Source organism: Mya arenaria, chromosome 4 (assembly GCF_026914265.1).
Source record: "Mya arenaria isolate MELC-2E11 chromosome 4, ASM2691426v1".
Lineage (NCBI taxonomy): Eukaryota > Metazoa > Mollusca > Bivalvia > Myida > Myidae > Mya > Mya arenaria.
The window spans coordinates 77141902-77156791 of record NC_069125.1 but is presented as its reverse complement, the minus strand read 5'-3'; the positions used below and the strand labels follow the sequence as shown (position 1 = coordinate 77156791).

The following is a 14890-nucleotide window of genomic DNA, read 5'->3' as shown; positions in this document are numbered from 1 at the left end:
TTATTTCCAATGTCAATACCTTAAATATGCGTTATACCTAAGATTATTGATATTCAAAACTTACAACAGTTGCCAGCTACTAGTATAGCAAACTCAGGAGGACATGAACAGCGGAATATTGAGTTTTCTTTGTCCAACAAGCACTCTACCCTATCGCCAGAACATGTGTTAATGGAACCATTAGTGCAGGTCTCACAAACATCATCGCCATCTGCAATAGAAGACACATATTAACAATAGTAGATTCATCAATACCTGAGGAAGGATTATCAAAATTTATCTGAACAAGCAAGCAAGGTCGTAACACTTTTTGTATAGTAATACTTACAACATCCACCTTCTTCATGAAGGTATTGGAGTCCATCTTGACACCCGCACCGGAATAAGCTCGGAGAGGCCTCTGACGAATGGCATTTCCCATTTGTGTAAGAACATGTGTCAGCGAAAGGAACGCAAGGATCATTAAAATCCGAGCCATCTAAAAATAAGACTTAGCTTTATTCATCGTTCAACTGCAGTTGCATATACATGCATTGATATTTGATACCGATATTATTTCATTATTCTATTTATCGTGTGTTTTTGGTTTTAGAAAATACTAAAAGCACTTATCAAAAATGGGTTGAGATCAACATTGTTGAGGAAAGCGAACGATTGATGTCATATGCGCGAGCTTGACAGCGTTGTTTTGTAGTTTCGTTTAATGGACTACAGATTTTCTGAACAAACACTATGAAACATGGAGCAAATACAAATACACACACATAAATGCATATGACATTCAAATACAATGCTGTATTACACATTTTTAATGCAAAAATTACGGGATGATTATATTAAACTGGAAAAAAGTCATAGTATTTGATATATCGAAAATCAGATGCAGTTTATGCTTCGTGTGCATAAAGGACACCAATATATTTTATGACCTGACCTTGAACAACCTTCGGGCTTCCGATAGAAGAAATACTGTTGAGGCTGAGTTTGATTGCATCTGGTTTATTTGACAAAGGCACAGATATGTGTCTCTATTTGCATTTGAAAACAACAAACAACACTGTTTCAGATTTTCAATGAGCGTGTACGGTGACAGATGTGACTACTTACAGCATTCTCCCTCCACCGCAATGAGTAGTCCACAGTTACACACAAGTCCCGCATTCCCAACAGTGCTACACTCGGCGCCTTCCGTCTTACACGTGGAACCGCCGGTCTTCGTGCACGGGTCCCCAAGTTCGGAAGTATCTACAGTTTAGCATATTGCATTATTTCACGTTCGTGCCTTCCTTATATCTGAACATCTATTATAGCTAATAAACGGTTTCAAACCTGCTAATAAACGGAATCAAACCTGCTAATAAACGGTATCAAACCTGCTAATAAACGGTTTCAAACCTGCTAATAGCGGTATCAAACCTGCTAATAAACGGTATCAAACCTGCTAATAAACGGTATCAAACCTGCTAATAGCGGTATCAAACCTGCTAATAGCGGTATCAAACCTTCTTATAGTGGTATCAAACCTGCTTACAGCGGTATCAAACCTGCTTATAGTGGTATCAAACCTTCTTATAGTGGTATCAAACCTGCTAATAGCAGTATCAAACCTGTTAATAGCGGTATCAAACCTTCTTATAGTGGTATCAAACCTGCTAATAGCAGTATCAAACCTGCTAATAGCGGTATCAAACCTGCTAATAAACGGTATCAAACCTGCTAATAAAAGGTATCAAACCTGCTAATAAACGGTATCAAACCTGCTAATAAAAGGTATCAAACCTGCTAATAGCGGTATCAAACCTTCTTATAGTGGTATCAAGCCTGTTAATAGCGGTATCAAACCTGCTCATAGCAGTATCAAACCTGCTAATAGCGGTATCAAACCTGCTAATAAACGGTATCAAACCTGCTAATAAAAGGTATCAAACCTGCTAATAGCGGTATCAAACCTTCTTATAGTGGTATCAAGCCTGTTAATAGCGGTATCAAACCTTCTTATAGTGGTATCAAACCTGCTTACAGCGGTATCAAACCTGCTTATAGCGGTATCAAGCCTGCTAATAGCGGTATCAAACCTGCTAATAAACGGTATCAAACCTGCTAATAGCGGTATCAAACCTGTTAATAGCGGTATCAAACCTGCTTATAGTGGTATCAAACCTGTTGATAGCGGTATCAAACCTTCTTATAGTGGTATCAAACCTGTTAATAGCGGTATAAAACCTGCTTATAGCGGTATAAAGCCTGCTTATAAACCTGTTAATAGCGGTATCAAACCTGCTAATAACCGGTATCAAACCTGCTTATAGCAGTATCAAACTTGTAAATTAGCGATATCAAACCTGCAAAGAGCGGTATCCAACCTGCTAATAAACGGTATCAAACCTGCTAATAGCGGTATCAAACCTGTTAAAAGCGGTATCAAACCTGTTAATAGCGGTATCAAACCTGCTAATAAACGGTATCAAACCTGCTAATAAACGGTATCAAACCTGCTAATAGCGATATCAAACCTGCTAATAGCGATATCAAACCTGCAAATAACGGTATCAAACCTGCTTATGAACTGTACAGTCGCCTGTTTTCTGTTTTGATTTGGTATTCTCTTTGGTTTAAAAAAGTTAGCTATAACATAATTTTCTTCACAATCACAATACCAGAAAGTATAAAAATGAACATGGTTGTACTGAAACTCACAAGCGGGCTCGACAAAACATAAATGAACTTGCAAAAGGTGTGCAAAATGTAGACTTTATCCTTTCAAACGTACAAGTTCAATGTTTTTTAAGTATCAATTTCTACAGTTCCATGATTATACATAAATGTATTACAGTTTGTATATTTGCTATGATTGTAAGTGAAATCTGACGTAAATTACTTATTTGCAATCTTTGAAAGGTCATTTGTATCTGTAATATTATTTTTAGTTATATACACACGAAAACCTTTCAAATGATATCAATATAATAAAATATATTCTGAGTCTGGTTATTTTATCGCATATGTGTGGGTCGGGTTAAGTATTCGGATATGTGTCGGTCGAGTTTCTTATTCACATATTTGTTGGTCAGGTTCCCTATTCACATATGTGTGATTCGGGTTTCAAATATCCAAAAAATGATGGGCCTGATTTCTTATTCACATATGCGTGGGTCGGATTCCTTATTCACGTATATAAAAGTCTGTGTTCTTATTCAAATATGTATAGGACTGTTTTTTTATTCACATATGTATTGGTGGGACTCCTTATTCACATATGTGTAGGTCGCGTTCCTTATTCACATAGGTGTAGGTCGCGTTTCGTATTCACATATGTGTAGATCGCGTTCCTTATTCACATATGTGTGGGTCAGGTTTCTTATTCCCATATGTATAGGTCGGGTTCCGTATTTACATATTGTGGGTCCGGTTTCTTATTCACATATGTGTGGGTCCGGTTTCTTATTCACATACGTGCGGGTCGGGTTCCTTATTCACATATGTGTGGCTCGGGTTAATAATTCACATATTTGCTGGTCAGGTTAATAATTCAAATATTTGCTGGTCGGGTTAATTATTCAGATATTTGCTGGTCGGGTTAATTTTTCACATATATGCTGGTCGGGTTAATTTTTCACATATATGCTGGTCGGGTTAATTTTCACATATCTGCTGATCGGGTTAAGTATTCACATATTTGCAGGTCGGATTAATTACTCACATATTTGCTGGTCGGGTTAATTATTAACTTATTTCTGGGCCGGGTTTTTTATTAACATAGTTTTGGGTGTTTAAATGTTATACAAAAATATGGGAATAGACTTATGTACCAAACTCTTTGTAATCATCCAACAAATAATGTATTTTGACCTTTTTATTTCTTCTTATTTAAAAAAAGATTTTAACTTATATTGTAACGAAGAAGAAAATTAGTCACATTTTTGTTTTATATCTGTGTTGTGTGGAAAGATAACGTCATTATACCACACTATATTGACGATTGAATAATATGGAATACTTTGACACAAAACATATTCATATCGCTAGAAGTGATAGCGGCATTTAAACAATATCATAAAAAATTACAGGGATAAGCCAAACCTAAGCCATTAGAATTTGCTCAACTCCTTTACACACCAAAGACAAGTGTAAAAATATGATCTATTGTTTCTTGCAAATAGTGTACCTTTAATCTGAATAAAAAAATAGTTTTAACTTCCCGATTTGTCCCTTAAAACCATGTTAGGTTACAATTAGTTATGTTACCATGGAAACACTTTCATTATTGTATTTGTTTAAGGAAATCAAGGAAACGTTTAAAATATCAAATTACATTGTTTTACTGGAAAATTTCAAATATAGAAATATTTTAGCTAAGCTCCGATTATCCTCCCATAATCAAAACATTGAACTTGGAAGAAATAACAATATTCATAGACAAGATAGGAAATGTATACTGTGTAATTTAAACGATATTGAAGATGAATTTCATTTTGTATTAGTTTGTCAAATGTATAATGATATAAGGCAGAAGTATATTCCTAGATATAATGTCAGACATCCTAGTATGGTAAAATTTACATCATTACTCTATTCTGACAATAAATCTCTGTTAGTACGATTAGCTATTTTTTGTACCAAAGCTTTTAAAATAAGAGACTTGAATGTATAAATCACCCTTTAAGACCTCCTCATATTCACTACTGCTAAATTATTATTGTCAAGTTTGCTTTTTTTCTCGCGGTGTTGTATAACTTGATTGTAAACAATAGAATGCAAAACCATTCATGTTTTTCTATCATGCATGCAATATTTAATATGTGTATTAATTTCTGTGTTTATAACGATGAGCTATATATGCTTAAATTGAATAAACAATCTGTTATGTTTAGTTAAATATTAATTACTTTTAATATGTAAAATGTTGGTATCTTTCCCATTTTCATACCCCACACTACACCTTTTATTGTGTATATTGGCTATTGCCATATTGATTATTTAATTGTAGTGAAATTAAAGGCGATACTAATAATTTTTATATCACATCGCTGTGAGGCGATATACCAGCGGTATATTCCCTAATTCCTACCAGCGGCACGCTTGATATGCATCGGTGGCTTATCGCCTTATTCTAGCGGCGGTACGTTTGTAATGTATCAGCGGTCTATCGCCTAATTCCTAGCGGCGGTACGCTTGATATGTATCAGCGGCTTATCGACTAATTCCTAGCGCGGTACGCTTGATATGTATCAGTGGTCTATCGCCTAATTCCTAGCGGCGGTACGCTTGATATGTATCAGCGGCTTATCGACTAATTCCTAGCGCGGTACGCTTGATATGTATCAGTGGTCTATCGCCTAATTCCTAGCGGCGGTACGCTAGATATGTATCAGCGGCTTATCGACTAATTCCTAGCGCGGTACGCTTGATATGTATCAGTGGTCTATCGCCTAATTCCTAGCGGCGGTACGCTTGATATGTATCAGCGGCTTATCGACTAATTCCTAGCGCGGTACGCTTGATATGTATCAGTGGTCTATCGCCTAATTCCTAGCGGCGGTACGCTTGATATGTATCAGCGGCTTATCGACTAATTCCTAGCGCGGTACGCTTGATATGTATCAGTGGTCTATCGCCTAATTCCTAGCGGCGGTACGCTAGATAAGTACATAAATTGTCTTAATGTTATGGACTTTTGTTCAATGCTATCTGATGCACACACTCCGGTTAGTTTGAGCTACACTTTTAAAATAGACAATGACATACATAATGCTGTATGCAAGGGAGACAAACTGAAACTATGGGAAAATAAAAAATGTAATAATTTCGTCGAAAAAGTTGATCAGCAAGAAGTCTCAATTATACTTGAACGTCTCAGAAGTTGTTCTGAAACAAACGTGTTTACTCAACAAATAGCAGATGACATAGTAGAGTCTATAAATACCGTATTCAAATCATCATGTGAAAGTACATTTGGATATATAGACCGCAATAAATCAAACGATCAGAACACTACGAATGTTCCAAAATGGTTTGGAAATAAATGTAAAAAAGCTCGCAGGGATTTTCATCGGGCTAAATATATGTATAAACTACGTAGAAATATAGAAAACAAGGAAAATCTAAAAAGTAAAAGTAAAATATACAAGTCCACAATGACCGTATTTAAAAATAGAGAAAAAAACGAAAATATAAGAAACTTGCGAAACTTAAAGAAATAATGAAATCCATGAAGAAATAAATTCAAGAATTACTGCTGACGAGATTGAAAAAGCAATTAAAACATTAAAAAATAATAAAGCGTGTGGGATTGATCAAGTTAAAAATGAACATATCGAAAGCACATTTAACATATTTAAGGATATATACGTAAAAATTATTCAATTTAATTCTAGACAAAGGAGATATTCCCCTGTGCTGGACAACTGGTATTATTAATCTTATATATAAGAATAAAGGAGATCCCAGTCGTCCAGAAAATTATCGATCTATTACATTGTTAAGTTGCCTTGGTAAATTGTTTACTTGCATACTGAATAACCGAATTGATAAATACGTTGAATCTAATAACCTTATTGATCGTAGTCAGGCCGGTTTTAGAAAAGGTTATTCCACTACGGACAACAAGCATTTGATACAGTCTGGAGATCTGGGCTGTGGAAAAAAATGATTAATACAAATATAAATGGAAAATGTCTGAAATTGATTCAGAATAAAAATATAAAGTCATGTGTATCGAACAACTCAGAATGTTCAAACTTCTTCCCAAGTAATATGGGTGTCCGCCAAGGTGAAAATCTTTCTCCGCTTCTTTTTTCACTATTTCTAAACGATTTACACTCCTATTTTGCTCAAAATATAATAAATGATGGTGTTGACATTCAAGATAATGTTCATAATGACAGTATGCACACTTTTCTAAAACTATTTATATTGCTGTATGCCGATGATACAATAATCATGTCAGAAACTGAAAATGGGTTACAAAACGCTCTAAACACATACTACAACTACTGTGATATATGGAAATTAACAGTCAACACATCAAAATCAAATATAGTTGTTTTCAGTAAAGGCCGACAAAAGTTATATAATTTCAAATTCAAAGAAAACACTCTAGAGGTTGTTAATGAATATAAATACATCGGGATCTATTTTAGTAGAACCGGTTCATTTGCTAGCCGCAAAAAGCATATAGCTGCTCAGGCCACCCGAGCAATGTATAGTCTGATCCGAAATTCCAATCGTTTATCTTTACCCATTGACCTTCGCATATAACTTTTTGATAAAACAATCAAACCTATTTTGCTGTATGGTTCAGAAATCTGGGGTTTTGGAAACAATGAAATATTGGAAAGAGTTGAACTTAAATATTTAAAATATATACTCAAATTGAAACGCTCAACGCCAAACTACATGATATACGGCGAAACAGGAATGAAACCTGTATCGATTAATATAGAAGAAAAAAGTATAGCATTTTTGGGGAGATTACTTTATCCTAACAATAACACTCATGAAAAGCTCTCATCCCTGATAAATAGAGTAATATACAATATAGCATCGCCTTTAGATGATATCATTTTAAAGAAAAAATTCCTTGGATATACTTCATTAAAACTATCCTTATAAAATTAGTCAAGAGATTATAAATCCTACGTGGTTAAGAAACAATGTAAAGCAAAAGTTAAATGATCTATTTTTAAATGACTGGGCGTCGAATATAGCAAATGCAAGTAATAGTATTTTTTACAGAATTTTCAAAAAAGAATTTGGCCTTGAAAAAAAACCTTAGTAAAACGCCAAACAAGCAATTATTTTCATTTATAAAATTTAGAACAAGAAATCACAGGATGCCTATTGAAATTGGCAACTGGCTTAGAATACCACTAAATGAACGAGTATGTAATCATTGCGTTAATAAAGTTGGTGATGAATTTCACTATTTGTTTGATTGTAACCTTTTTAATGACGAACGAAAACAGTTTCTCAAACCATACTTCTATAGACACCCTAATACATATAAGTTAGAAATATTAATGAATTCAAGCAACAAGCAAACGCAAACAAATTTGTTTAGATTAATAACTACTATTTTTTCAAAGATTAGGTAGTTGGTTGGTGGTAATTTTGAGTCATTTTTAACTATACTGATTTTCATGATTTTCATATGGTTGTATTATTCTTTTAATTGTATTGTACAGCTTAGCATATACTAAATGTACAGCTTATTTGTATCGTGATTTAATCAACGAGTTACGTCTATGTGTATGTGATACGATACAAATGAATGCATATAGGAATAGAAAATATAGTACTTTACTCCACAAGTGACTTTTTGTTAGAAATTGCTGCTTCAATTCAAAAAATATAATATATGTAATGTGTGTATGTTTGTGTGTGTTCAAATTCATTACTCTCCGATACCCATGTTGGGTATCATATTCTTCATTTAAACATGCATCTGCCGCCATGTCATTTATGTTCATTTTATATACCTCATTTGCCATAGTATATGGTATGAGAGAATAAACGTTGTTTGACTTGACTTGACTTGACTTGATTATGTATCAGCGGCTTATCGACTTATTCCTAGCGGCGGTACGCTTGTAATGTATCAGCGGCTTATCGACTAATTCCTAGCGGCGGTACGCTTGTAATGTATCAGCGGCTTATCGACTAATTCCTAGCGGCGGTACGCTTGTTATGTATCAGCGGTTTATCGCCTAATTCCTAGCGACGGTACGCTTGTAATGTATCAGCGGCTTATCGACTTATTCCTAGCGGCGGTACGCTTGTAATGTATCAGCAGTCTATCGCCTAATTCCTAGTGGCGGTACGCTTGATATGTATCAGCAGCTTATCGACTAATTCCTAGCAGCGGTACGCTTGATATGTATCAGCGGCTTATCGACTTATTCCTAGCGGCGGTACGCTTGTAATGTATCAGCGGTCTATCGCCTAATTCCTAGTGGCGGTACGCTTGATATGTATCAGCAGCTTATCGACTAATTCCTAGCAGCGGTACGCTTGATATGTATCAGCGGCTTATCGACTAATTTCTAGCGGCGGTACGCTTGTAATGTATTAGCGGTCTATCGCCTAATTCCTAGTGGCGTTACGCTTGATATGTATCAGTGGCTTATCGCCTAATTCCAAGCGGCGGTACGCTTGATACTTATAAGCGGTCTATCGCCTCATTCTCGAGGCGGTACATTTATTATGCCATAAAAGTGTTTTTTTTACGAAATATCGTAAAATAAAACATAAGAGTCAATAGCATGTGTATAATAACATTTCCCGAAATACATATCTGGGTAGTCCAAGCGCCACGAATGTACGTGAAGTTAGCGGCCTAGCGGCGTGAAGTTAGCTGCCTAGCGGCCTAGCGGCGTGAAGTTAGCGGCCTTGCGGCCTAGCGGCCTAGTGCGTGAAGTTGGCGGCCTAGCGGCATAGCGGTCTGGCGGCCTAATTATTTTTTTCTATTTCCAAGCAAGTGTTAATGCGTTTTTTTTAAAAAACCATGATAAATCAAAGATTTTTATTCATATAGTTACATAGCGGCCTTAAATTGTTTTCTATTCAGAACATTTTTCATTACCTTTTATTCTAAAACAATTTTAAATTAACTGTTTTATGCACAAATTATCACTCTGAAGCGTTTTTCAACTTTTTTCAAAAAAAATCGATCAAGCACTTCAGCGACCTAGCGGCCTAGCGGCGTGAAATGAGCGGCCTGGCGGCCTAGCGGCCTAAATTAAATCCTATTTCAAAGCATGTATACATGCATTTTCTTCTAAAACAATGACATATTAACTGTTTTATGCACACATAAACACACTGAAGCGATTATCAACATGTTTTGTTTTTTTCAAAAACGTCGTTAAAGCAGTCAGCTAATTCAAAGCATTAAACATGCCTGTTCTTCTAAAACAATGATGTATTTACTGTTACTGCACAAATTATCACTCTGAAGCGTTTTTTCAACTTTTTTCCAAAAAAGTCGATCGACCACTTCAGCGGCCTAGCGGCCTAGCGGCGTGAAGTTAGTGGCCTAGCGGCATAAAATGGTTTCCTATTTCAAGCATGTATACATGCATTTTCTTCTAAAACAATGGCATATTAACTGTTTGATTGCACAAATTAACACTTTGAAGCTATTAGCGATAATCAACATATTTTTTCAAAAAAGTCGATTAAGCAGTCAGCTATTTCAAAGCATTAAACATGCCTGATCTTCTAAAACAATGATATATTTACTGTTTTTATGCACAAATTATCACTCTGAAGCGTTTTTCAACTTTAAAAAAAAAAAGTAGATCGAGCACCTAGCGGCGGGAAGTTAGCGGCCTAGCGGATTAGCGGCCTGGCGGCCTTAAATGCTATCCTATTTCAAAGCATGTATACATGCATTTTTTCTAAAACAATGATATATTAACTGTTTTTATGCACAGACTATCACTCTGAGGCGATTATCAACATTTTTTTCCAGGCCGCTAACTTCACGCCGCTAAGCCGCTAAAGTGTTCGATCGACTTTTGTTTACATGCTTTGAAATAGGATTCAATTTTAGGCCGCTAGGCCGCTAATTTCACGCCGCTAGGCCGCTGAAGTGCTTGATCGATTTTTTTGAAAAAAAGTTAAAAACGCTTCAGAGTGATAACATGTGCATAAAACAGTTAATTATAATTGTTTTAAATTAAAACGTATAGAAAAATGTTCTGAATAGAAAACAATTTAAGGTTGCTATGTAACTGTATGAATAAAAAAAGCATCAACAATTGCTTGGAAATAGAGAAAACAATTAGGCCGCCAGGCCGGTAGGCCGCTAGGCCGCCAACTTCAATCCGCTAGGCCACCAGGCCGCTAGGCCGCTAACTTCACGCCGCTAGGGCGCTAGGCCGTTAGACCGCTAACTTCACGTACATGCGCCACGAGGAGAATCCTCCGCCGCCTCTTGAAACGATCGAATACATAGAGACTAGATGGTACTTACAGCAGATTCCGTCCCTCTCCTCGGCACCATCCGCACAAACGCATGTTCCCTCGGGACTGCAGACGACATTGAGACCAACACACATCTGTGCTGCAATATTACAACTTCTGTTCAGGACATTTTCGTCTGCAAGAGAAAAGAAAACAGATTGATTTACAGACAAATATATTGTGTATGATTTGGTTCCATATCCATATTAATATACAAAGCGGAGGAGACGAGAAAGATGGTGTCCTGTAAAGTACTTGTTTTGTTATTGAATCGAAGAGATACATCATTGCAGATTATTTGTCGATTAAACAGGTTATTTTGCCGAAATAATGTTAGGGTTACTACTGTTTTATTTAAGGGAAATCACCTTTAATGTTTTTATAAGTTGTTCTTCCCCTTGGTTATATTTTTGGAGCAGGGATCATTTACTAAGTGTCTTCCCTTTAATTGCCAGAAATCGACACAGAAAATACCACTTTAATTTTAAGGAATCATCACAGATCAGAAAAAAAGAATTCGTCCAAGGAAAATTTTGATAAATCTTGGAAAAGGGAAGCCGAGAGAAAAAAAGGATCATAGCAGGGGAAAATGGTGAGTCGGAAAGAAAACAAAATAAACAAGAAAACCATATTTAGTTTTAGCTTACTAGTATATATTACATCGATAGTGAAACAAGTATTAAGCTATTTGAATTATATAAATACGGACAGTAGATTTGAAATTAAAATGCTAACTTGTGAGTTCCGGCCATAGCACACCTTGACGGAATTCACGTTCATATACTTAAGTTTATTTCATCATTTAACTCGTAAAGCCCACTGGGGGCTATGAAAAACTGCTGCTTTGCCCTTTGGGGCGGTCGCCAGTAATACGCCAAGTTGGCAGGTGACCAGATTGCTTCGTTCGCTGTTTATGCTGGTGAATTCGTGCTTGTGTAAATAACATGGAGCCTCGCCATTGAATCCAAACTTTAAATGTAAATAAAACAAAATAAAATATTGACAAGTTATTTGTTCTGTTGTTTTATTGTATATGGGAAAGAAAGTTATGGTTATGGTTGAACTTCGAGTAAGAGAAGCTAAGCGCTCTAATCGTTCATGTAAGTTGAGGATTTATCGATAATACCAGCTATTAATTATAAAATAGCTGTTGTTATCGAGAATAATCAACCCGTTTTATCATCTTGATGTTTACGTTTGCAATACACATCTAATCATTCAACAGATCCGCTTGAGGGCGCCTTACAGTAAATACGTAATCAAAAGATTCCCGCGCCCGCCATTTCATTAAAGCATTTCATTAGTTAAAACTTGCGTAGTGGTCAGCGACTTTGCAAGTTCGTCGTGGTGGCTTTACACGACCATGGATGTTTTAGCTCTGCTGAAAACAGATATGCAAAACGGGCGCAGACAAATGCAACACATGCCGCAATTCGTGAACATAACTGTAAACTAATCAAGAGCTAAGCAGCAAAAGGCACGGCAATTGGGTGGGAGGGAGGGAATTTTTCTTAAATAGCAATCCTAGCTGTTAAAAAACTGACCTTTCGGTTCGACTGCCTGAACGAAAGTGAAGCGGTGTAGTAACGCGCTCGATTTAGCGCATGCGCTGAATCACTTTTTTAAGTTTTAACCAATGAAATGCTTTAATGAAATTGGCGGGCGCGGGAATCTTTTGATTACGTATTTACTGTAAGGCGCCCTCAAGCGGATCTGTTGAATGATTAGATGTGTATTGCAAACGTAAACATCAAGATGATGAAACGGGTTGATTATTCTCGATAACAACAGCTATTTTATAATTAATAGCTGGTAATAGTGAAACAAGTTATTACAACATTTAAGATACCACGATGTTACCAGAGAGTATAGTATTGAGTTGTTGGGGAAACCGGAGGCAACCCACTAGCCAGACTTAGTGACCACAAACCAAATTTACACGTGCCAAGTCCGTGAATCGAACTATAAACAATAGGATCTTCTATAGCCCGAAAGCTTACAAAGTAAAGTTGTTGACTTTGAAAAGATCACTTCAAAATATGTTTTTTACTTGCAACTGCGAAGGAAGCTATTGGATTTGAGGCCGATCTCTTGGTTCTCTGCTGGCACCAGGAAAATTTAAAGAAAAAATAAACGGCGTTGTTAACTTCGTGACTGGTTCCTGTTGGTGTATACAGTTATAGAGTGCATGCCAGGTCCGGCTACGACGAGCTAGTGTGAATGCACACAATTAGCTCAAAAGATCTGAGTCGGTAAATATATTGTTTTTTTAGCCAGTTTTGTTGAAGAAACTTGTAAAAATACGACTAGTTTTGCTTGTTGAGCTATGAACCTTCATACTACACATAAATGCCACGTATGCAGTTGTTTTATTAAATAAATCTTCGAGATTGGGGCTCGAATACTTACATACTTCTCAACCCGAAATCTGCGAATCTTCATAACTTGTGAATTATGAAAGTTGTATGAAAAAAACATGTAAAAATATACGAACAAATGTATATTTTTTGTTCATTTTATGCAACGTAGAGTACAAGAACTCATTATTTTATAATTGAGAGCAAAAGATGAACAGGGAAGGAGCTGGCGCCCAAAACAAATCACTGTAAGTCATACGATCTCTAGATACGTCTGCTTGTAGAACATCGACAAGCATGTCACTGTAGAAAATGCTTCATTATGCTACGAAGTGCTCGCACACCAACTGGACCTTTTGACCATATCACTAAGTCTTTTTGTTCATGGGACATTTTCGGACAAAGCATGACATTTGTAATACCTACCAATAACAGATGCGCGTTTAACTCTCTGAAAGTAAGCGATTATCTTTTGATAAATTGCTACTGCTAGAAAGAGATTCGGGCCTTTTTATATGTTTCACACACCGAATAAGAAATTCCTTGTCCACGGAAGTAATAATTTACGTTAATAACTTAATATTGTAGAATAAAATACATACAAATAACACAAAAGCGTTCTGCTCCTTCCGTGTACTCATAGCTGAAGGAGCCATTGCACGTGCACACTCCGAGTTCACAAACAGTATACTCGTCAGCACATTCGTTCCTCGTCCCACACGCTTCACCTATATCTCGGTCTGAAATCCATAAGTGACTAAAGTCCATTAAGGTTTCAAATCCTATAAAATGCATGCCTTACTTTTATTAAAACTATTAATGTGGAGCATAGCTTTATAAGTAACAACTGGACAACGTTACCCCAATAATGATCATAAGACAGCGTGTAACATCTATACCTATTTTTGTTCTATACCTGATGTCCTCATCGTACATGTACACTCTTTGTTACACGTATGAGGCTCTACGCACCTAAACTAGTCAAAGCCCAAGGCTCCACTTTCATTCGCTGACGGCACCAAGACGGTTATCACAACATTTATCAATGAATATAATTATTTTGATACACGTGGGGTCGGTCTGTCTATTTTCTAAAGTTGTGTCTTTACCCTTATGCTTAAGTGGCGGTTGAGACTTAGCACTGTGCCATTACACAAGGACCTTCGTAATTGTTTGCCAACAGTATGCCGCTTTAGTTAACAATAGTTACTTACACGGCTGGCACTGTCCTTGACTGTCGAGAAAATAAGCTGGCAAGCATGCGCATTTTTTATTGAAACATCTCGTGTTGTCTCCTCCACACTTATCCCCGACGCCACAGTCCGCTCCCAGAGGAAGTACTGAAATATTACAACAGGTCATAGACCGCAGTTCTGTTGAAAATATCACAACAGATGTTTTACATATACCTAGATATGCGGGATTCCTTTCGATCCATTTTGATGTATAATCATAGCTACACAGGTATAATTTGTCGCAGTTTAGAAATAATTTCTGTGAAAATGCAGAAGTACGCAGAAAGGCGGTATTAATAAATTACCACATGTTTTCCGCCCAGATTGATCGAG

General features: G+C 36.4%; 1 protein-coding gene across 1 annotated transcript in view; it reads right to left on the bottom strand.

Annotated features, from left to right (window-relative positions):
• The window catches only part of LOC128231087 (fibrillin-2-like), a 54373-nt gene extending 40122 nt beyond the window's left edge, over positions 1-14251 (bottom strand). Inside the window, exons 1-5 of the mRNA XM_052943507.1 lie at positions 14239-14251; positions 13925-14062; positions 10976-11101; positions 1108-1245; positions 65-211 (exon numbers count right to left, since the gene is read on the bottom strand). Coding sequence (XP_052799467.1) covers positions 65-211; positions 1108-1245; positions 10976-11101; positions 13925-14062; positions 14239-14251 — 562 coding nt within the window. The remainder of the gene's footprint in view (positions 1-64; positions 212-1107; positions 1246-10975; positions 11102-13924; positions 14063-14238) is intronic.
• Between the last annotated feature and the right edge of the window lie 639 nt (positions 14252-14890).